The sequence below is a fragment of the Mesoplodon bidens genome, assembly GCF_964165515.1.
Source record: "Mesoplodon bidens genome assembly, chromosome: 6".
NCBI lineage: Eukaryota > Metazoa > Chordata > Mammalia > Artiodactyla > Ziphiidae > Mesoplodon > Mesoplodon bidens.
The window spans coordinates 5,136,895-5,157,094 of NC_138162.1; the positions used below are offsets into that span (position 1 = coordinate 5,136,895).

The 20,200-nt window shown below is 57.0% G+C and overlaps 1 protein-coding gene across 23 annotated transcripts in view; it reads right to left on the bottom strand.

Moving 5' to 3' along the window:
- Positions 1 to 1,044: 1,044 nt before the first annotated feature.
- PRRC2B (proline rich coiled-coil 2B) overlaps positions 1,045 to 20,200 on the bottom strand; it is a 92,133-nt gene continuing 72,977 nt past the window's right edge. For 6 of the 23 annotated variants that reach the window (XM_081236362.1, XM_081236373.1, XM_081236352.1 and 3 more), the window contains 17 exons: positions 19,665 to 19,861; positions 18,984 to 19,129; positions 18,255 to 18,396; positions 16,326 to 16,411; positions 15,757 to 15,945; positions 15,413 to 15,610; positions 14,904 to 14,990; positions 14,081 to 14,185; positions 13,733 to 13,925; positions 12,840 to 12,937; positions 11,783 to 11,910; positions 11,048 to 11,288; positions 8,131 to 8,310; positions 7,460 to 7,551; positions 6,755 to 6,820; positions 4,833 to 4,914; positions 1,045 to 3,582 (listed from right to left, as the gene is read on the bottom strand). In XM_081236362.1, the coding sequence (XP_081092488.1) occupies positions 3,448 to 3,582; positions 4,833 to 4,914; positions 6,755 to 6,820; positions 7,460 to 7,551; positions 8,131 to 8,310; positions 11,048 to 11,288; positions 11,783 to 11,910; positions 12,840 to 12,937; positions 13,733 to 13,925; positions 14,081 to 14,185; positions 14,904 to 14,990; positions 15,413 to 15,610; positions 15,757 to 15,945; positions 16,326 to 16,411; positions 18,255 to 18,396; positions 18,984 to 19,129; positions 19,665 to 19,861 (2,365 nt within the window). In that variant the 3' untranslated portion in view covers positions 1,045 to 3,447. Of the gene's footprint in view, positions 3,583 to 4,832; positions 4,915 to 5,529; positions 6,264 to 6,754; positions 6,821 to 7,459; positions 7,552 to 8,130; positions 8,311 to 8,371; positions 8,943 to 11,047; positions 11,289 to 11,782; positions 11,911 to 12,488; positions 12,550 to 12,839; positions 12,938 to 13,732; positions 13,926 to 14,080; positions 14,186 to 14,903; positions 14,991 to 15,412; positions 15,611 to 15,756; positions 15,946 to 16,325; positions 16,412 to 18,254; positions 18,397 to 18,983; positions 19,130 to 19,664; positions 19,862 to 20,200 lie in introns of those variants that run through there. The other 17 variants (XM_081236372.1, XM_081236371.1, XM_081236370.1 and 14 more) reach the window with 17 other exon arrangements.

Genomic DNA, 20,200 nt, shown 5'->3' on the forward strand with positions numbered 1-20,200 from the left:
TCGTGTGCACACCCTTGGCCTCCTCGGCCCTTGACCATCAAGACACCAACCTCATCAACCATCCAGAAGGCAGGTCCAGAAGACAGGAGGGTGAGGGCAGAGCTGGAGAAAACTGATGCCCGTTATTTAATGACAAGATGCCCCAATATCCCCTGGAAGTGGCTGCAATGACCATGGCTTTGGAACTGGACCAACCAGTTTTTCTGAATGTGCAATAGTCATACTTTAGTTTCCCCCATGAAAGAACCCAGAGCCAAAAGTGTATGAATTCCATGTTTGAAAACAATAATGTTGATTAAAAAGGGGAAGCAAAGAGAACCAGACCAAATACAGATGCCAAAGAAGTCTTCAGTGGGTGGACAAGGCCACAAGGATACATGAACACATACTCTCAGATTTTACCCCACTGAGTGATTGATGTTGGACATACTGCAGGGTCACTGGTTGCTGAGCAACGGGCTGCACCATCAGCGGGCCAGGGCAAAGCAGCCAGCGTGGGAAGGGACGGTAATTTTAGCAGGCAGAGGCGCAGGGAGAAGACTCTTGACACCCCACCCCCAGCCCCAGCAGCAGAAAAGGTAAGTGCTAGTCTCCACCTGTTCCCGCCAAAGGCCCAAGGCATTCTGCCAGAGGCCTTTGCATGGACATGCACTCTGAGAATGGGGATTTGAAGGCAAAATATGACCCTAAGTCCTATTACCTTGAGCTTGGCTCTAAAACCACATGAAAAGGGGAGAGATATTGCACCTTAAGACATCTCTGCACTAAAAACTGCATTTCATCAGACCAAGGAAGGGACGGGGTGTTGGTTGGGCCCAAGGCCTGCCCTCTGCCTCCAGAGTTCAATTTAAAGTCTGTATCTCAGCGGGGAAGAGACTGCAGCTTGGGCACACGAAGGTGGTACACGCACTTAACTTCACATGCAATTTCCTGGCCTTTCCTGCGCAGAATAATTCAGACATTATATATAAATAGAGCAGTGAAACATTTACTTCTTTTTTCACCTAGACCTACAACATCAATACATATAAATAAATTCTAGTGTTTTCTGTTTATTGGGGGGTAGGGGTGGGGAAATACAGGGGTAGAGAAAAGGGCTGGAGAACAGGTGACCCTTTTGTTTTTATTTTTTTCTCAAACAGGAAGTACCGTCACTCTGATGGCAGGTTCACCTGAAAGATACATCTTGAGAGTTTGTAACAGCATCCAGGACTGTCCTGTTCAATTTCAAAATGAGAAAGCCTTTTTTCCTTTTGACAATGTGCACTGGAATTAGGTGTGAGGGGTCTGGCCGTGTTTCTACGTGTGAGCGTGTGGCCTCTGCAGGGGCGGCCGGAGCAGAGAGGAGCTCGGTCAGGGTGGCTGGGTGCGGGGACGGCAGCTAGGCACTCGCAGGGGACGGGAGACAAGAGCAGGTGAGCCAGTGGGCAGCCCTTCAAGAAGGGCCTTCCGAGTAAAGAGGGGATGAAGGAGGGAAAAAAAAAAAAAAACAAGCTAGTGAGAAGTAAGGCCTGAGGGTGAAGGCGAGAGGGGAGTGCGGAACACTATTGACCAAGCGGTGAAGCATCTTTCAAGAAAACCGGCCTCCCCGGATGAGGCCGGGAGGAGCCCTGCACCCTCTGCCAGGAGGCTGTTGTTCCCCCACTTCCTTAAAGCAGTGAAGAGCAACAAGTGACTTCGGCGGTTCCTAAGGCGCTTCTTTCCCCGTATTCCACACCGGACAGAGCTTAGAACCACTGCCTGAGTGACTGTCACACACCTCTGGCGACACTGCGGGTGGACTCTGTGGGGCACGCCCCCGATCGCCTACTGCCCATTCTCCGAGCCAGGTCTTCCCTGGACCCGCCGGCAACAGCAGGTGGATGGCGGGTTAGTTACTCCCAAGAGCGTGAGCAAAACTTCAAACGTCCCCTCGGCTTTCCTTGGAATGACAGAATTTGGGATGATTTCCTTCTAATCCTTATCTTAAAAACAAACAAAAGCCTAGCATAAAATGCCTCACACAAAGACTCTGATAAAGGCAGCTCCGCAGACTTACGAGGCTACCCAGGCTGTTCTGGGAATCACCGTCAGCCCTGCAACCCGTCCTCCCCTCGGACACTGCTCTGTCCTTGAAGAGACCCACTGCTTAGCTCAGGCCTCTCTGTCCCCACAACCTGGGTCTGCTGCTGGGAGCGGAGAAAAGGAAGCCCTCCCAGCGGCCTCCCAGAGCTCATGTCTCTGTCGCAGACCCAACCAAACCCCCATCCATGCGCTCACTGCCACGTGGATGAAGTGCACGGTCTCTAGTGACAACCGTCCACGCGTCCGCCACCACAGAGGAAGTGCGTGGCGTCCAGTGACGAGCTGTGGGAGAGGTGGAAGGACAGGAGGACCCAGAGAGGCGGAGGCAGCTCAGGAAGGACGAGGGACGCTCGGAGGAGAGGGAGCGCGTGGGAAAGCGAGGCCCGCAGGTGCTGGAGTCCCAGGAGACCCTGACGGGGGCTGGTGCAGTCAGTTCGCACCGTCCAGGCCAAACTGGCAAACACCAGGGCCTCCTGTCTCCACGATTCACCTCAGGTGCCCAGCGGTCAGTGTCCCCACCAGTTTTGAAGAGTTCAAGACAGAAATTCTGTGTAATTCTTATGCTAAAAACGTCAACTTCACTGGGCTGCCCATTAAGTCCCTGTGGTCATCAGGCCAGGGGCTGGAAGCTGACTGAAACGCCACCCCACCTCCCCTCCCTCCCACCACCGCTTCCCAAGCTCAGGAGCGGTGTCTTAAGTCACCACTTCTTTTTGTAAGTAACCTCAAAGGTTAACCAACCGAGAGAGGGATCGGGAGAGGGCACGTTCCTATGCGTCATCTCTTAAGGTATCGCAGTGATGTATCAAATGAAACGGGTGAGAGGTTAAAAGGAAACTACCGCAACAGAAGAGGGGTCAGGGAGAGGATGGCAAAGAACATATAAAAGTCCAGCTCTTACAGACGAAGCTTGTGTTTTTTTCCTTTCTCTTCTGTAAAAACCTTTAGCTGCTTTTTAGAACAAAAAGCCTCAACTAAAACGGCCCTGCTGCCAGACCACTGTGCCCGGGGACGGAAAGCGGGGAGGGAAGGAAGCTCGGTGGAGGGCGCCGTGGCCGCCAGAAGCAGGATGAGGAGGGGAGGGTGGGGTTAATCTGCGCGGCATGACGGATCGGTCACTCCACGGTCGTGGCGGAAAGGAGGCGGGAATGGAGTCATTTGCTTTTTTGTTTGTTTCGTATTAAAGCCAAGCAGGTCAATGCCACAGATCCACGGGTGCAAGCTGGTTGGACAACGGAGCTTTCAGGAGTGGAGGAGAGCAGGGAGATCTCGCGGTCCGGGCCAGGTCGGTGGACAGTGGATCCATCTGGGAGACTCCCCAGCGTCCGGCGGCAGCGAGGTGGAGGGGCGGCAGTCCTTCCGGGCAGGCCAGGCCCGGCGTCTTCAGGCCTTGCTCTCCTCCACCTTCACTGCCCGGGGCTTGATCGCTCCAGTTCGCTTCATCTGGGAAGCGGCTGAGGGGGCCTCCTGCAGCTTCACGGCTCCCAGGCTGGGCTTTTCATCCACTCGTTGTTTTGCCTTTGGACAGACGGATGGGGACAAAGAAAGTTACCCTTACGCAGACACACCTGCCAGGATCCGCGGTCCCACCCCCCGCTTCCTGCTCCTGAGTCAGAGGAAAGCCACCCTAAGAAGCCCATCCTTCAGCCGAAGGACCAAACTCAGAAGTGACCGGCCTGGGAAGGACGCTGGCAGGAGGCTGCTCTGGTCCCTCCCACGGGCGCTGAGCGCAGTGATTCGGAGCCGCGGGAGGACCCCGGGTCCTCCGGGAAGCATTCTGCGCTGTCCAGGGACCTCTGCAGGCGGCACATCCAAGGCCGCTTGGAGGGACCTTTTCAAATCAGTGCACCCCACAGCCCTCAGAGCTCCCGACTGTGCTGAGGGGGCGCAGGGCCTCTCGCCCAACTTGGTCTCCCAGATCTTCCACCCTCCCCGACTCCCACGGTGTGGAAACCTTTCCCCAAAGCCCCTAGTTTGACCTCCAGAGTCGCGGTCAGGGTCCCGTTACTCTGCAGCTCTGCACAGTGAGGTGTGTCGCAGAGTGAGCAGCCTGCCTTTGGCCCCTCATACAGTGGGGGGAGCTCTGAAGAAAGCTCTAGAAGCTCAGTCCAAGCAACTCAAAGAGCGACCCTCGGGGAACCAAGTTAGGAGACGTGAAATGAACAATCAAGCTTCCACCTCCACCATCCAGAAGTACTGTTTTACTAACATCCCCCGCCTGACGTGTCTGAGCTCTGGAGCCTGGTCACATTTTAGAGGAGTGAAGAGAATCACGCTGAAGGCAAAGACGCTGAGAGATCCGTCCCATTATAAAACGGGGAAACGTCATTCCGTCTGGATCCCACCCGGCCAAGACGAGGACGAGACACAGCACTTACAAGGCCAGCACGCGCAGGCACACACGCCAGGCACGCACGCGCACGCACACCCCCGGCTTCTAGAGCTGACCCACGGGCCTAAGCGGGTCCCAGCGCCTTCACAGCCCAGTGGCTGTGGAGGGAGAGTCCACCTTCCGGCACCACCTCCTCAGAGGATCCCGCACCCTCCCTTCTCTGCGGACAAGGAAGGACCCAGACGCCCGTCAAGAGGAGAAGTGCCTTCTCCAGGGGGGACTCGGGCTCCCAGGCTCCCACGCCACACTCTAAGCGCCAGGGCACGTCTCTCTTTCTAAGAGGAGCACGCAAACGGCTGGACAGTCCCTCCTCTTTTGGCACTTGGAGACGGGCCTAAGCGTCCGGGGCTGGAGGGTCTGGAAAGCCATCTTCTACCTGTTGAACGTAGTGTCCCTGCACAGAGCCCATGTTAACTGCTGATCCAGAGGGCTTCCCACTGGGGCTAGCAGAGCTAGGCCTGAAAAAACCAAAGGAGGGGATGAGAACACACACGTCACCACGGAAATGGAGTCAAGCCTCCAACAGAGGAAACAGACCCAGACAGCCAGAGCACAGGGGGCGAGGGTGTCGCCACTGGGCCCTGGCACCTCCAACCCAGCTCATAGGGACACACCTGAGGGGCAGAGGCCAGGTCCCCACCACGGGCAGACACTGACCGGTCAAGATGACAGACGGACACCACCCCTCTCTCAGGTTTGGAGGGTCTAGACCAACATGATGCTCCAGACAACCTGACACATGAGGGAATTCCCTGGCAGTCCAGTGGTTATGACTTGGTGCTTTTACTGCCGTGGACCCAGGTTCAATCCCTAGTGGGGAAACTAAGATCCCACAAGCCGTGTGGCACAGCAAAAAAAAAAAAAAAAAAAGTAAAAAGAAACAAAAATGAACTTAAACTCCAACAGGAGTTTAGACTTAAAAAAAAAAAAAAGGGAATTTCCTAGCGGTCCAGAGGTTAGGTCTCGGCACTTCCACTGTGGGGGCCTAGGTTCGATCCCTGGTCGGGGAACTAAGATCCTGCAAGCCGCACAGCGCAGCCAAAAAAAAAACCCGGACGAACAAACAAACCAACCTGATACGTGAGTTAGCTGAGTATCTTTCCAGTCTTCACTTGCGGGGTGGAGGGTAGGGGTGGTAAAGAGAGATACCAAAAGTAACAAAAATGTAGAACATCTTTCTAAATGAGTTCCACTGACCAGACAACTAGCTCCCAGGGATGTTAATCAGGCGCTACGTGGAAAAAAGATCCTGGGGTCAAAAATCGGTAAGTAGTTACGTGTGCAAAGTTCTACAAGGACTTTCCCCCGAGGGCCAGGGGCTGCTCAGGCCCTATGCTGAGGTGCGCCCCGACTCCCCAACAAGCCCTCTTGGGCATGCACGTCCCCCAAGTATCTGACCAGGGAACGCTTTTCTGACAGGGCATGCCTCAAAAGCCCTGTTTCCAGAAAAGTTAGGCAACACTGCACTGTAAAAAGATACCAATTTCCCCAACCAACCCCACTAAGACACCAACAATACAAAGGCTACTAATTAAGGCTTATATTTTGTAAATATTCTCCACAGAATAAAGCTGCTGCTGCCATTCCTACAGTGAATGGACACAGGCGACTCTTGTTATGTGAGCGTCCCTTTCTGGATTTGCCTCTGAGGAAGGCTCTGCAGCCAGATGAGGCTAAAACCTGCCTGGGGCGGCAGGGGAACGACAGCCTCTCTTTACGCTTGAAGCTTCCTTTTTCCTTCCAAATCACACTCATTGTTTGGCGCTGCCGTCCATGTATATTTTTCTTACAGGTCTGTTATTTTGGCCTATGTGAAAAATATGGTTGGAAAGCAAAACAAGTCGAGTCAAGCCAAGAGAGTGAAAATAAGAACAGGAAAGATAATGACACGGGGAAAATTCACAAAAAACCCTCTCTCGGGAAATGCAGCTGGAGTATACGGACTGACGTGACCACGGAGGAGGACTCGGCCTCAATACTCTGAGCGCGACGGGGCCGGGCGGGCGGCCGTGCGGGCGACCTTGCCCTCAGCCACGCCGGCAGCCTCGCGCAGGGCACTGCGGGTCACACACACCCGTTTTACTCGTGTGCAGCCAGGAGGAATCTCCAGGAATCTCCCACACGTAACAGGAGTCGACTGTGCCAACCCTCGGGCCAAGCGCCATGTGCTGCCTCCCCAGCCGCGCGCTTCTCCGCGGGCGAGAGAGCCATCAGAAGCAGACGCTCCCTGACTTCCTAACACGCTAAGTCCTGCTGACCCTTGAGCATCACGGGTTTGAACTGCATGGGTCCACTTACACGTGAACTTTTTTCAGTAAGCACGTACTACACGACCTGCAGTTGGTTGAATCCTCGGATGTGGAACTGTGGACACGAAGGACTAAGTGTAAAGTTATACTTGAACTTTCAACTGCATGGAGGATCAGCGCCCCTAACCCCTGCGTTGTTCAAGGGTCAACTGTAACTCAACATCATGACTGATACAAAGCCCCCCCTCTGAATCCAGCCAAGGGACCCGGGACAGTTAGTGGAGGTGGAGGCAGATCCCAAGAAGGCAAAGAAGGTACAGCTCTTGCCCTACGAGCCCAGCAGCAGCAAGCCCTGGTGGGGTCACAAGGCCATTCAAGGGACATGTGGCCCCAGGAAAGGAAACCCCCCCACACCTTCCAGGGTATCTGCCCTGCCAGTGAATCTTTAAAAAAAAGTCTGGTGAGAAAGCTGTTAGTAGCCAGGGTCTGTCCTGACGCTATTATAAATTAGCCTTTCCTTTCCCTGCCTTTCCAGAAAGTTCTCCCATACCAAGACATTTTATGATGACGATTAAAAGCAAAGCCACGCCCCAGAGTTCCTGAGTCTCCTGTGTCCCAGCACTGGAACTTCACGGTGACACACAGGCTGACAAAGGCGACCCAGCCTCAGTGCCCTCGCGCTGCTCTCCCTGGGCCCGCAATTCCACAGCGAGGACTCAGCTGTGAGCATCCGACCCCCAGGGCGTCTCTTTACCTGTAGGTCTGCGGTGATGGCATGGAGCCTCCTGAAGAAACATTCTGTTTACTGTCGGCAAAGTGGAAGCCCTTCATCTCCATCTGAGAGGACTAAAGACACCGGGAAGTGATGGGCTGTCACTGGAACGCCCTGGGGACAGCTGCCCGCGCCACCAACCACCCTGGGCAGAGCCAGTGGGGGCCACGAGGGCTTCAGGACAGAGAGGCACCTCATCAAGGAGCATGCACACCTGGCCTTCCAGTGCAGGCTGGAGGCAGGAGCGACCACATGTGCTCGTTCCCTTTGCGCGGGCAGGGAGGGCCGACTGTGCACCACCCGAACACTGGCCGCGGTGAATGTGCCCTCTCTGCCCCAGAGGCCACCCTCTGCAGCACCCGGGAGCTGGCAAGGACTTCGGCCCCCCAGACCTCAGCCGCAGGCACCTTCCTCCCTGCCCTGCTCACCCAGGCCTGTTCACGTTGCTAGTAACACGTGACCAGGGCTTCCTGCCACGGGACGGAGAGGACTCGGCAACAAGTGGGCCACCAGTGGTCTGGCGAGGCCCGGAGCCCGCGTCCCAGACCGCTGGCACTCTCCCCCTAATAGTGGTTCCTGACTGGCCAGAAAGGGTCCCCGAGACGAGAACGGCACCCCACCCCAGGGCCACAGCAAGATGGAGTCATCCTCACCTCTCTGCTGGTGTTAAGGACCGAAGGCTGGGACCCGGGTGGGAGCATTCTTCGGGGGGCCCCGACAGAGAGGCTCTGCCCCTGTGGCAGCTGGATGGACTGCGGCAGGAGCAGGGGCTGCTGCCCAGAGCCGTACCGAGGCAGAGGCAGCTGGGAGCCAGGCAGCGGCATCGTCAGCTGCTGGACAACAGGGACAGTCAGGGGGAGGAAGCCACAAACCGCCGTTTACACATGCATCCAAGAGCAACCGCGCATCACACTTCACTTTCTCACTGCAGATGAAAGGAAGCAAGGCCTTCACACAGTAGGACAGATTCTGGATAGAACACAGCAGACATCACCCTAGACTTCATACTTTCAGTGGTAGGGGGCAAGCCTTAGGTGGTGAGAAAATTAACTCGGACAGCTAGAAAATGAGCAGGACAGCTCCGGGTGTCAAGTGCGGAAGGTGGGCGGCAAACCCCGTGTGTGTGTTGGGGGGCGGGGAGAAAGGTCAGGAAGGTCTAGAAGCCTTCTCAGGGAGCTCGACAGGAGGGGTGCCCTTGTGCCCCTTTCTGCAGCACAAAAAGGCAAGACGACTTCAGGCTCTGCCTCCACAGGTGACGGAAAACAACCGGGGTTGGGGGTTTAGGGTTCCTGCAGTCCTGGAGCCTTCTGAAGCCTGTTATCCTGAAGTCCAGAACGAGCTGCGAGAAGGGAAGGAGGTGGGCCAGGAGACCCTCGGGACGGGGCGGGTGGGCCACCTGTGGTCTCTTGGTCACCTTCCTCTTCATCTCCCTGCTACTGAGTCCACAGTGGAGGATCAGAAGGACCTATTGGAATTGCATCACTGAGACATGGGGCAGCCAGACCTCAAGGCCCGGGCCCCTCCTTGCGCACAGCTGGGTGTGGGAAGAAGGTAAGGATGGCGCAGCGTTTCTGCAGCGCGGGCTCGGGGTGCGGTGTGTGAGCTGACGTGAGTCTTAAAGAGGCGCCCTGGCTGCTGTGCTGAGAACAAACTGGCAGCTGAGAGCAGGAGCTGGGCGGGGGGTGGGGGTGGGGGGTGGAGGGGAAGAGAAAGGGCCAGACTCTGAATACTTTTCAAAGGTAGGGCTGACTGGATGTGACGAATCAGCAGGGGCGTGGCGGAAGCAGGGATCCAGGGATGCCCCATGCCGGACATGAGCAGAAATGGCAGGCAGACCACTGGGTCTGAGTTCAGGTCCAGGAGACAGAAATTCGGGAGAACTGGGAATCGTTGGATTTGGGTGAGGCTTAGAGCCACAGGTCTAGAAAGAGGCCCAAAGACGGAGCCCAGAAGGCACAGCAACTTACTGCCCGGGGAGGCAAGGGGGAAACAGCAAAGGAGACCGGGAAGAGGCCTCAGGGAGGTGGAAGAAAAACCAGGAACAGTGTCCTCGGAACCCAGAGAGCGTGGTTCGGGGAAAGGAGTGACCACTGGGTCAAATGCTACTGATGGGTCAGTAGGAGGAGGGTGAAGAACCATCAGGTTCAGTAACGTGGAATCTACCAGTGTCCCTAAAGAAGCGTTTTGTTTCTTAAAAGACGAGGAAAGACCGGGCTGCCTGGGGGTGTGTCGGAAGGGACCCTCACAGCCGGAGGGCAGCACTGCAGCACCTCTACGTGCTGATGGCGGGAAGAGGACGCTAGCTGGAGCAGCTCCCAGGTGGGTGGAGAGGATGGGCTGCCCGCTCTCACCCCAGGGCCCTTCGCAGGCTCGGAGACGTGGCGCTGGGAGTTTGCAGATGTTTTCTTTTCCTTGTTACTACTCATTTCTTTGGCGACACAGGATGCAAAATCACGGTGGGGGGGAAGGCAATGAGGAGGGTGGGGAGATGCCCAAACTCTGGCTTTCCAGAGGGCGGCTGTATTTAACCTGAATCCAGTCTGACGGGGTCGGTTTCCCTCCAGTCTCAGGAAGCTGGGCAGAGGCGGGCCAGGGTTTAACCCAGGTGAGCACAGGGAGGGAGGGGTGGGGTGGAGCTGAGTGCAAATGACAGGGAGCGGGGGACTCCCCTGGCGGTCCAGTGGTTAGGACTCCACGCTTCCACTGCAGGGGGCACGGGTTCGATCCCTGGTTAGGAAACTAAGATCCTGCGTGCCACGGCGCAGTCAAAAGAACAAAAAAGACAAGGAGGGTGTCTGGGGCTCTGCTGAAGGGGGCACGGGGCAGGGATGGGGGAGGGAGAATTAAAAGGTGACTGGACGTGGGTCACTAGAGGGAGGGAGTGAGAAAAGTCAGAGGTGGTGACCTGGTAGGACCCTTCAGCCCGAGACGATGGGAGAGGTACAGCGACTGGCAGTGACCAGTCCAGACTGGAGGCGAGCAGGCACTGGTGGTGAGGCTGTGGAACTGGGGGCAGAGACCTGGGGGTGAGGGGTCACCTACAGAGACACCAAAACCCCTGAGAACTACAACGGGAGACGTGCTGGAGACTGAGCCACGGGCCAAAGGAGGGGAGTGACCCTCAGAACCATCTAATGCGCCCACGGGTCGGGGGGGAGGAGGATGTGGGACCGGACACGGACTCAGCAACGTGGTGCTGGCAGCACACAGGGGCCGGTGGGGGCACAGTCTACGGGGTGGGCTCCAAAGCCAGGATGTGAGGGGCAGGCGGGAAGAGTGGCCTCGAAGCATGCGTGTGCACGCAGAGGAGACATGCAGCCACCCCCAAGGCCACAGCAGGAGGGCGGAGAGGCTGCAGGAGAAGCGGCGCCCTCGCTCTCAGGGAAAGCCCTGTCTCGGGACTGCTCACAGGAGGCGGAGCAGCTGGCCCTGGTCTGGCGGCCCAAGGGCCAGTGGCAGTGGCTACAAGCAGCACGTAAGTCAGTGGGCATCACGAGGCAGATACAAGGGGAAACGATCGTGAAGAAAAGAGACCTAGTGTCCTGAAGTGGGAGTGAGTGAATTCCTGACCTGCGGGAGCTGCGAGTCCAACATCTGGGAGGCGCCGAGCCCAGCGGCCGGGCCGAGCTGGCCCTCGTAGACCAGGGCTTGGTTTCCACCCATGGGCTGGTAGGGCGAGCCGGACTGGGGCTTCACCATCTCTAAGGGCTGCATGCCTGGGAACGCCGAGTAGGGAGGCTTCAAGGCTGTGCCTCCGGAGAGGATCATGGTGCTGGGCGGTGACAGGCTGGGGTGCATATACACCTGAGATCTGCAAAAGCCAGACAAACGGTCGGGGCAAGTGCACAACTGCCCCCGCTGATGTCACACGTGGGCACGCCTCAGAATCCCTGGAGGGCTCGTCCCTCCAACACAGGTTGTCGGCTCACCCCCAGGGATTCTGACTCAGAAGGTCTGGGATGGGCCCTGGGAACTTGCACTTAAACAAGCTCCTAGACGGTGCTGCTGGTCTAGGGACCACGGTTTGAGCCTCACTGAATTAAGCAGACAGCACAGGACAGGAGACACTGAAAGAGTGGGTGAGAGGCAGCAAGGTGCAGCAAGGCGGGAGAGCAGGGAGGGGGCCGGAGGACAAGGAGAGAAAGGACAAGGCCGGGCCACCCCTCCCACAGCACAGCTCACCCTCACACCCGCCCCCAAGCGGGGGAGCGCAGAGCAGCAGCCGGCAAAGGGAAAAAGCCCACAGACTGGGAAGGCGGAGAGCCCTGTTGCGAGCTGCCAGCCCCCCAGGTCCTGGCGTCTCACCTGAAGGGCTGTAAGGAGCTGAAGATCTCCTGAGACTGGGAGACGGGGAGCCCGCCCCTCAGCCCGAGCTGGGCTTGAGCTTGCAGAGACGTGTGAAGGGAAATCGGGATCTGCTGGGCAGCGGCAGCCTGTGGACGGGGAGCCAGGCCATCACCGCGCTGCCCTCCAGGCTGACACTCACCCCCGCCTCCCACCCCCGCCCGCCCTTCTCCACGGGCAGCCAACACCGCCCACAATGCAAACTCATGTCCTGCCTGTGCTTCCTTCACTCGTGGGAGAAAGCAGAAAACTGGCAGCAATCCCAAACCAGGGCACATCCCTATACTGGATTCTGTACAGTGGTGGGAACACTAGCTACACGTATCAACAGAGGTGGGTTTCAGAAACGCAACGGTGGATGGAAAATGTGCATGAAGAATACGTGCAGTTATGATCCAGGTACACGAAGAGCAAGATCTTGCAAAACCAAACAACGTAATACTTAAGAATATGTTATGAACAGAGATCAGGACAGGCCAAGTCCTCCGTCCCCAGAACGGCACTCCATCCTGGTCTGTGCGGGCACACGGGTCGGTGGGGCTGCAGGATGATTAGGAAGGCCCAGCACCAGCTTCAGGAGGAAGACTTCCAAAAAAGCATCCCCTCGCGGCACAGAAAGTATGCCAATTCTGCATAAAAACAAACACCTGCTCGCTTCTACAACTACCTCTTTCTAACGCATCCATGCCTGGGAGTCTAGGCCTTTCTTCTCTTCATCAGAAGGATACCTGATCACCAAAGAGAATTCCGTTTCAGTGAATTCCCCAGCTAGGGCACAGGAGCGCTTCGAGAAGGGAAAACTAAGCAGAGTCTGGAGCACTCAGCTCCATCCTCCTCCTTGTCTCTCATGTACTCATCCAGTAAATACTGACTGGCTGCCATACGTGCCAGGTACTGAGCGTTAACGTGAGGGGTACAAAAAATGAGACACACCACGAACAAATAAGAAGGTAATTACGCCGTGTGCTGCACCCCTTCCCCCACCCCCCCGCGGGGCCACCTGGCTCGCCGTCATCACCTGTTGGTAACTCTGCTGCTGAGGTATCGTCTGAGGAACCAGCCGGGGCTGACTTGCAAACACATGGCCATCCAGGTAGAGAGGTGGCAGGTGGTTGCCTGGAAACAGAATCCGAGGGGGTGAAACAGGATCAAGTCTCACTGTTCCAGAAGGTGCTGGGAATCGGTGGGAGAAGGGAGTGTGTGCACAGCTGACCCTGTGCTCCTGCAGGGCCCAGGGCCCAGGGCCCAGGCAGAGGGGCTGGCCGCAGCCTGCCTTTCCCCCCTCACCCATTCACCCACTGCCCCGCACACGGGGGCCGGGGGGTTCATCATAAAGGAAGGCTGCCTTGGTCTCTCAGTCACCTTCCTCTTCATCTCCCTGCTATTGAGTCCACAGTGGAGGGTCAGAAGGATCTATTGGAATTACATCACTGAGACTTTGGCAGCCAGGCCCTCAAAATCCCCACAGGCTCCCCCTTGGGGCACCAACACAGCGATGAGGTTGGTGACAGGATAAAATTGGGCTCAGCTGATACAAAGCACTTCCCAGACATGAGCTCGTCTCACTGCCGTGGCGACCCCACCCAGGGCCACCGTCACCCTGCGTTACATCGCGGAGGAGGGGGCACAGCTCAGAGAGCTGCTCAGGCGGCACGGTCTGACCCAAAGCCAAGTCTCTCATCAGTCCCCTCTCCAGGAGGTGGAAGAGCCTCACCAAAGTCGCACGGTCCTGCTTCCCAGCCCAGGAAGCAGGTGACCTGAGCACGTGGGAAGCTACGACCCCCAGCCTAGAACGCGCCCCGCTCTACACACGCCTTAAGTCAAGGCAGGGGTGGTACTCAGGGCTGCGAATCCAGCCTTTCTCTCGAGTGAACGGAGAAGGCTCCCTGAGCTGGCTCGCGGGGGAGATACCTGGAAGAGACGCAGAAGGTGCGACCGAGGCCACGGGCATGGGGGGCATGGAGACCCCACCGAAGGAGCTGTAGCTGACCCCGCTGGAGGCTCCCCCGGAGGACGGGGGCTGCAGGCCCGAGCCAGTGCCTCCTGGAGAGCTCTGCTCCGGCAAACTGGGCGAGTTTTCCCAAGCCTTGCGCGCAGACTCCATCTTCAGAAGCAAGGAGGTGGGGGAGACGAAAATTACCGTCTGGGAGGCCGTGGACGGCACAAGTTAAGCCCAGGGAGGTGGGCGGGGCTGCCCGCCCCTGCCCCTTCACAAGCCAAGGCACCGGGCGGCTCCGCCTTGCTCGGGGCCAGTGTTACCTTCAGAGTGAGGTCGGCGGTGGGGAAAGACATCTGGGAGAGGCCGATGGCCCTCTGGATGTGATGATCGCGCCGGAGGATGGGGATACTCTGTGCCAACCCAGCCTGAAGGGGAAGGAGACCACGGAACACTGACAGGCCCAGAGAAAGCGAGACGACGTGTCCAAACACGCCTTCCGTTTCGGTCGTGTGCACTCGAGACCCCTCCAAATAGCTGCCTCCACCGATTCTCTCCAAAGAAGGCCGTGGAGAGCCGCCCTCATCCCCGCACCCCAAGCCCTCCAGCAGGGCCACCGTGTTTTGGCAACATAAACACGGCTGGCTGCCAGCACGCAGGCCCAATACATGGCATGGAGATACCAGGTCCTGTCTCAGCCCCCTCCCCCAGAACTGTGAAAAAGATGTCCTGGTAACACATGTTCGGAAATGCAACCACTAGGCCCTCCTCCTGTGGTGCCCGGCGCCCACCAGCACGATCCAGGGATTCTGAGAAACCTCAGAGTAAAGAAACCTGTTTAGCGCAGCATTCTCAAACATGTGCGACCACAGAACCTGGGAGGTTTTTAAATCACTAAGTGCCAAATAAACCAGACCTTAGGGGTTACCCTATCCCATTTTAAGTTCACAAAACCAGAGCGTGGAACAACTTGCTCAAGGACGTGTGACGAGCTAGAGACAGCATCAGGACTCGAACCCCGTCCGGCCAACCCCAGAGCCACGGCTGGTTCGCCCCCTCTGGTTTCGGAACACCTCATGAGGCTCTTTTTGCCCAGGGCCTGCTGGCACGGGGACGACAGAGTTGGAGGTGGAAGCACAGACTTACGTTACTGGCCAACGCGTCCTGAAGTTTGACAACTGGATTCCCCGCGGGACCAGAGGCAGAACCGGGCTGCAAGCTGAAATCAGAGTCCTGGAAAAAAAGGGAACAAAGCCCACAGAAATCACCATGGCTCACCTTCTGTCAGAGACCCACGTTAATTTGATCCACAGTCTCAGCAACTCAAAAACCCACTAAGCAGCATTCACCACGTGAGCAAGATGGCCAGATGTTTCCCGATGGCCCCCAAGAAAGGAGGCCATCCCCTTCTCTCTGCCCGGCTCCCTGCTCGGCCTGAGAACCTGCCTGGTGTCAGCAGGGAGACCGAGAAAGTAGCTCACAGCACCTCTTCACCTGCAAAGCCACCCGCCACGCTCCCCTGGAGCACTGCCAGCGCCCATGTCCCCGCTCCTTCTAGGAGCCCACCCTAAGCTCCCCCCTTCCTCTCCAAGCACCAAAGGCACAGCGATGGGGGTGGGGGGGCGCAGGTAGAAGAAAACAAATCAAAGCCTCACCTTTGGATTGACTCCAAATTCAATGGGTGGCACTGGCAGCACAGAGTCCACGTGGATCTCCACCCCATTGACAGGGGGGACCACAGCCCCCTGCAGCCGCTCAGCCCCCTCGGAGCCCTTTCTGTTTCTCAGAGACCGCTCATTGCCGATGGGTCCTGGTCTGTGCTCCTTGCTCTGTCCCGAGCCTTGTTCAGAATCCTTGATGGAAAAGCAGAGAGGCTGAGACGCACAGCCTGGAACGACCCTGATCTCCAGCTTCCAAGGGACCAGGAGTCGGGGAAGAAGACAAAAGATACCAGTCCTTCTGCCCAGCCCGGCCCCTGAGAGCCAGACCCCCAGGTTACCTTCGGCTCCGACTGCTTCTGAGTCTGCTCCTTGTGGCCATCGGCCTTGGGCTCCAGGCCGGGCCCGCTCGCCTCCTCGGGTTTCAGAGTGCCGTACGGGGAGCTGCGCTGCGAGGAGGTCGCTGAGGACTCCCGAGACTCGGCGCTCAGGTCAACGCCACTGTCCCCCTGGCTGCTCTTAAAGCCCTGCTGTGCAGGACACAGGAGGGTCAGAGCCCATCCCCTCTCCGCCTGCCTGCAGAGTGAGACTGGGCAGCTCGACACGTCTCCCGGCCCAAGCCCATAATCACAGGTACGCGTGGGCCCTGGACGGAGACCACAAACCCGCTGCGCTTGTGACCACCGCCAGATGCCGAGGAGAGGCCCTCATGCCGCCTACCCAGGGTGGGTGCTCCCTGGCCATCCCCGCTCTTTCTTCCTCCCTCCCACACAGGCCCCTCCCGCAGATCCGAAAGCAAGACTGGAGACCAGTGACGAGCCAGGCTCACTGCCCGGCCAGGGAGAGCACGGGAGGGCCTCTGGGACGGCGGTGGACATGAGCACACGCCTGGCGCCCGGCGGCCACTCACCTCGGCAGAGCCGGGCTCGGTGCCGGCAAAGGCAGTGGCAGCTTTGGTCCAGGAGTCGCCGGTCGAGGCCTGAATGGGGAGGGCTGCTAGGGAGGAAGACAGAGAGTCAGGACGTCGTAGAGGAACAACCAAGCCAGAAAAACAAGCACAGGCGCAGCTCACACAAACCCAAGTCTCTGAACCGCCCCTGCTCCCACCGCAATCGACCCATTAACGAAAGAGGAGCCGGTCTGATACCTCCACCCGACTTCCCAACATCCTCAGGCGGGTCTCCATAAACGTGCTTCCTGTGACTTCACTGACAATGTGCTCTACTAAACACACCAGCAACTTTTCACTCACACCGCTTAGAATGCTCTATCACTACCTCTGCTGCGGTGAAGCTTTTTGCACGTAAACCATTTATTTCTACACGTTGGCACCTCTACAAGTCTCTGAAAAATTGAAGCTGATGTTACTCAACTTTTGTTAGCTCACAGACCATCCTGAGAACCCAGCAAAAGCCATGGACCCTGTGTATGCACATGAAATCTCACATGCTCTTTTTAAGATCCAGGGGCCCTCTGAAGTCACCCACAGACCCGTGGTCTGAGCAACCAATGAGATGCTGCAGGATCCTGGAGGGAGAGCGTGACTCCGGAGTTAGCCCACTCTGCTTGACCAATACGGCAGGTAAGTATTTTTGGACATTTATACCATGATACCCACCACTCTCACAACCAAACCAACCGATCAAAATTTTATTAAAAATTATTGTACTTTCAATCAGAGTTGACTATTTCCCGATGTTATTTTGCAATGTGTTGGAACCAAGCTTTTAACCAGGAACATGAAGATACGCCATGAGGTTAAAACTGAAAGAATCAGGTTCAGAACCTAGGCTCTTGGGTGTTTGGGCTCTGGGGTTGTTACTTCACTCTGGAAGCCTCGGCTGCTTGGAATAAAAGAGCTGGAGGGCTTCCCTGGTGGCTCAGTGGTTAAGAATCCACCTGCCAATGCAGGGGACACGGGTTCGAGCCATAGTTGGGAAAATCCTACATGCCACAGAGCAACTAAGCCCGTACGCCACAACTACTGACCCCGTGTGCCACAACTACTGAAGCCCGCGCGCCTACAGCCCATGCTCTGCGACAAGGGGGGCCACCACAATGAGAAGCCCACGCACCGCAACGAAGAGTAGCCCCCGTTCACCGCAACTGGAGAAAGCCTGCGCGCAGCAATGAAGACCCAACGCAGCCAAAAATAAATAAATTAAAAATAAATTAATTTAAAAAAAAAAAAAGAGCTGGAAATGGATGATTTCTCCAAGCTCCCCTTGTATAGCTGCAGGGCCCTGCCGAAAGCAGGCATTCAAGAAGAATCTACTCAATTTAAATGGTTTTGTATTTTAAAATGAAAAATTACCAGAAAAATAGCACTGGGTAAGAAATTTTTTCAGGGAAACAAATTTTCTAAAAGGGAAGGGCCACCCTAGTCTGGTTTCAAACCTAAGACAGCATTTGGGGAGGAGCTGACAGAAAGTTCCTTCTGCTGAGGAAGGACAGGGAAGCTTCTGGATTGTGTTCTCCTGAGCAGTCGTCTGCTCTCTTCAAGGGAAGAAGCAAGGATAACCGGTGTGGGCAGAGTCAAGCCAACTCCCCGAGTGACCTCAGCCAGGTGGGGGTGGGGGCCATCCTTTTCCATCACTGGATACGGAATGCTCTCCTCTCCACCAAATTTCAGGCAGGGAAAATGTGACATCTGTTCAGAGGCTGCAGCAGTATGTGGTGCTAAGATGTCACCCAACGCCCTGACTCAACAGGAAGCCAGGAAACAGGTAATGCTCCGTCTGTGTTCACGGCCCCAAAGCAGGATGCTCCCTAATAAGAGGCCCCGAGCCTGTGAGGCGGCCGTGGGCCAAGAGGCTGAGCCCAGACCCCATGCTCTTACCCTGGCCGCTGCTCTCCCAGATCTCGGTGCCCAGGCTACTGCCAGGCACAGCTCCATCACCCTGCTCCAGGCACAGGTGGTTCTGCTTTTTCGCAAACCGAGGAGGAATACGAGAGGAAAGGCTTCGGCCTTTGACAGGTACCTAAGGAGAAGAAAGGTGATGCGGTCCGGCCTCGACCTCAGACATGAAGGATAACAAGCTCTCCCCAGGAAGACTACCCCAGGCACCAGAACCACACTCCCGGAAACTGCTCCAGTGACGCTACAGCCAGCGGCGCTACAGCACTCGTCAGCCAAGACCTCAACCATGTGGGAACTGCAGTGCCGACCAAACCGCCCCCGGAAGCGAACAGTGGGCTGTGACCTGGGACTGCGGGGCAAGTGAGCAGTGCTCGGCCCCGACTCCGTTTCGAGTACAGAGTCGCCAACCCTCGTGACTCCCAGGGTGATGAGTCTCGTCCCACTCGGGCCGGAGCACAGTGGAAGGAGGATGGACTTCGGGGCTGACGGAGGCCTGTGTCCTGCTCGGCCCTGTTTCGGCGGGTGTCACCCCGGACCAGTCCCCCTCTCGGAGAGCAGGGATAACACCATCTGCTGCCGTGGAGCCACAGGGATAGCGGGCCCTGGGAGGCAGCACATGTTTAATAAACACGCCTTCTTCCTCTCCTGTCTTGGACCTAATTCAGAAGCCCCGTCCGCCCCGGCCCCGCCCATGCCTCGCGCCCCGACCTGCACGGCTGGCTCCTTCCTTCTCCTCTCTTCCTCCAGCACACGGCGTTGCTTCTTGGTCAGGACTTCGATGAAGCCTTCCCCCACCACAGAGCCCACCTCACCCTCCTCTCCGGGGCTGGATCCGCAGTTTTCAATGCCGGCATCTGAACCGAGATTCACAAGGAAAGACAGTGCGTGGTTCCATTTACTGGGAGCCAAGAATAACCCCACCCTACAGGTACCTGATATCTAAGGACCGGCTCAGCTCCAAGGCCAGGCTCTTAGCTGGCTTGGGCCTCGGCATATTCACCAGGGTCCAGGAAACCCAGCTATGATTTCTACACCCCTCGCGTGGCCCCTCTAACACAGTGTTACCTCAAACCAGAGAGGCTACGGTTAAGAACAGTCTTCAGAGACACACACACTTAAGTCCCACCTCTGCTCCTAAGCAGCTGTCAACTTCTCTGGGCCTCAGCTTCCCCATCTTTAAAACTGGGACACCGCAGGGCTGCTATGGGGGTTCAGCATGGTTCTGAGTGACATGAAGGCAAGAATCCTTTCTGGTTTGCTCTTAACCCAATACGTGCCCAGAAGCTAAGATATTCAGTGAAAGGGCAAACTCAGCAACCCACCGAGGTGGCCACGGCTCCCCATTTTGCCCAGACTCTTCTCCCCCTGAACATGTGAGGTGACACTCACTTCCATAGTTCAGGTCAAATGGTTTCATGGTCTCTCCCTGTTCGCCTGCCCTCTGGGCAGCCAGCTGGGCCTCCTTCTCTGCCTTCTCACAGGAGGCTTCAGGGATGTCAGAGGTGGCATGGGCCGCCCGCTCCAGCGTGTAGTGGCCGCTCCCACTGCTGCAGCCAAGACCTCCAGGCAAGGTGTCCTCTGGGGACCTATAAAGGAAGGAGGATCTCGTTAGCTCAGAAGTGACCAGAGGCTGGGGAAGGAGAGAGAAGGAAAAACTGCACATGCACACACAGCACGCACACAAGCACAGCGCCCTGATCTTTGTCACTTCCTCTAGGCGTCCCCTCCGTTCAGCAGACGCCGCTTGCTGGCGGTAGTGCGCTCTGCAAGCCCGTGTGGAGGCTGCCCCAGCAGCACTGCTACGGCAGAGCCCACTGGGAAACTGCTCTCTCCCCAGCCCCTTCCCAGGGCTGATACTTCTGTCCTTTCCCACTGTGTGCCAAACCCAGTAGGGCTACAGAAAGGAGAGGGGGAAGGGGGAATGC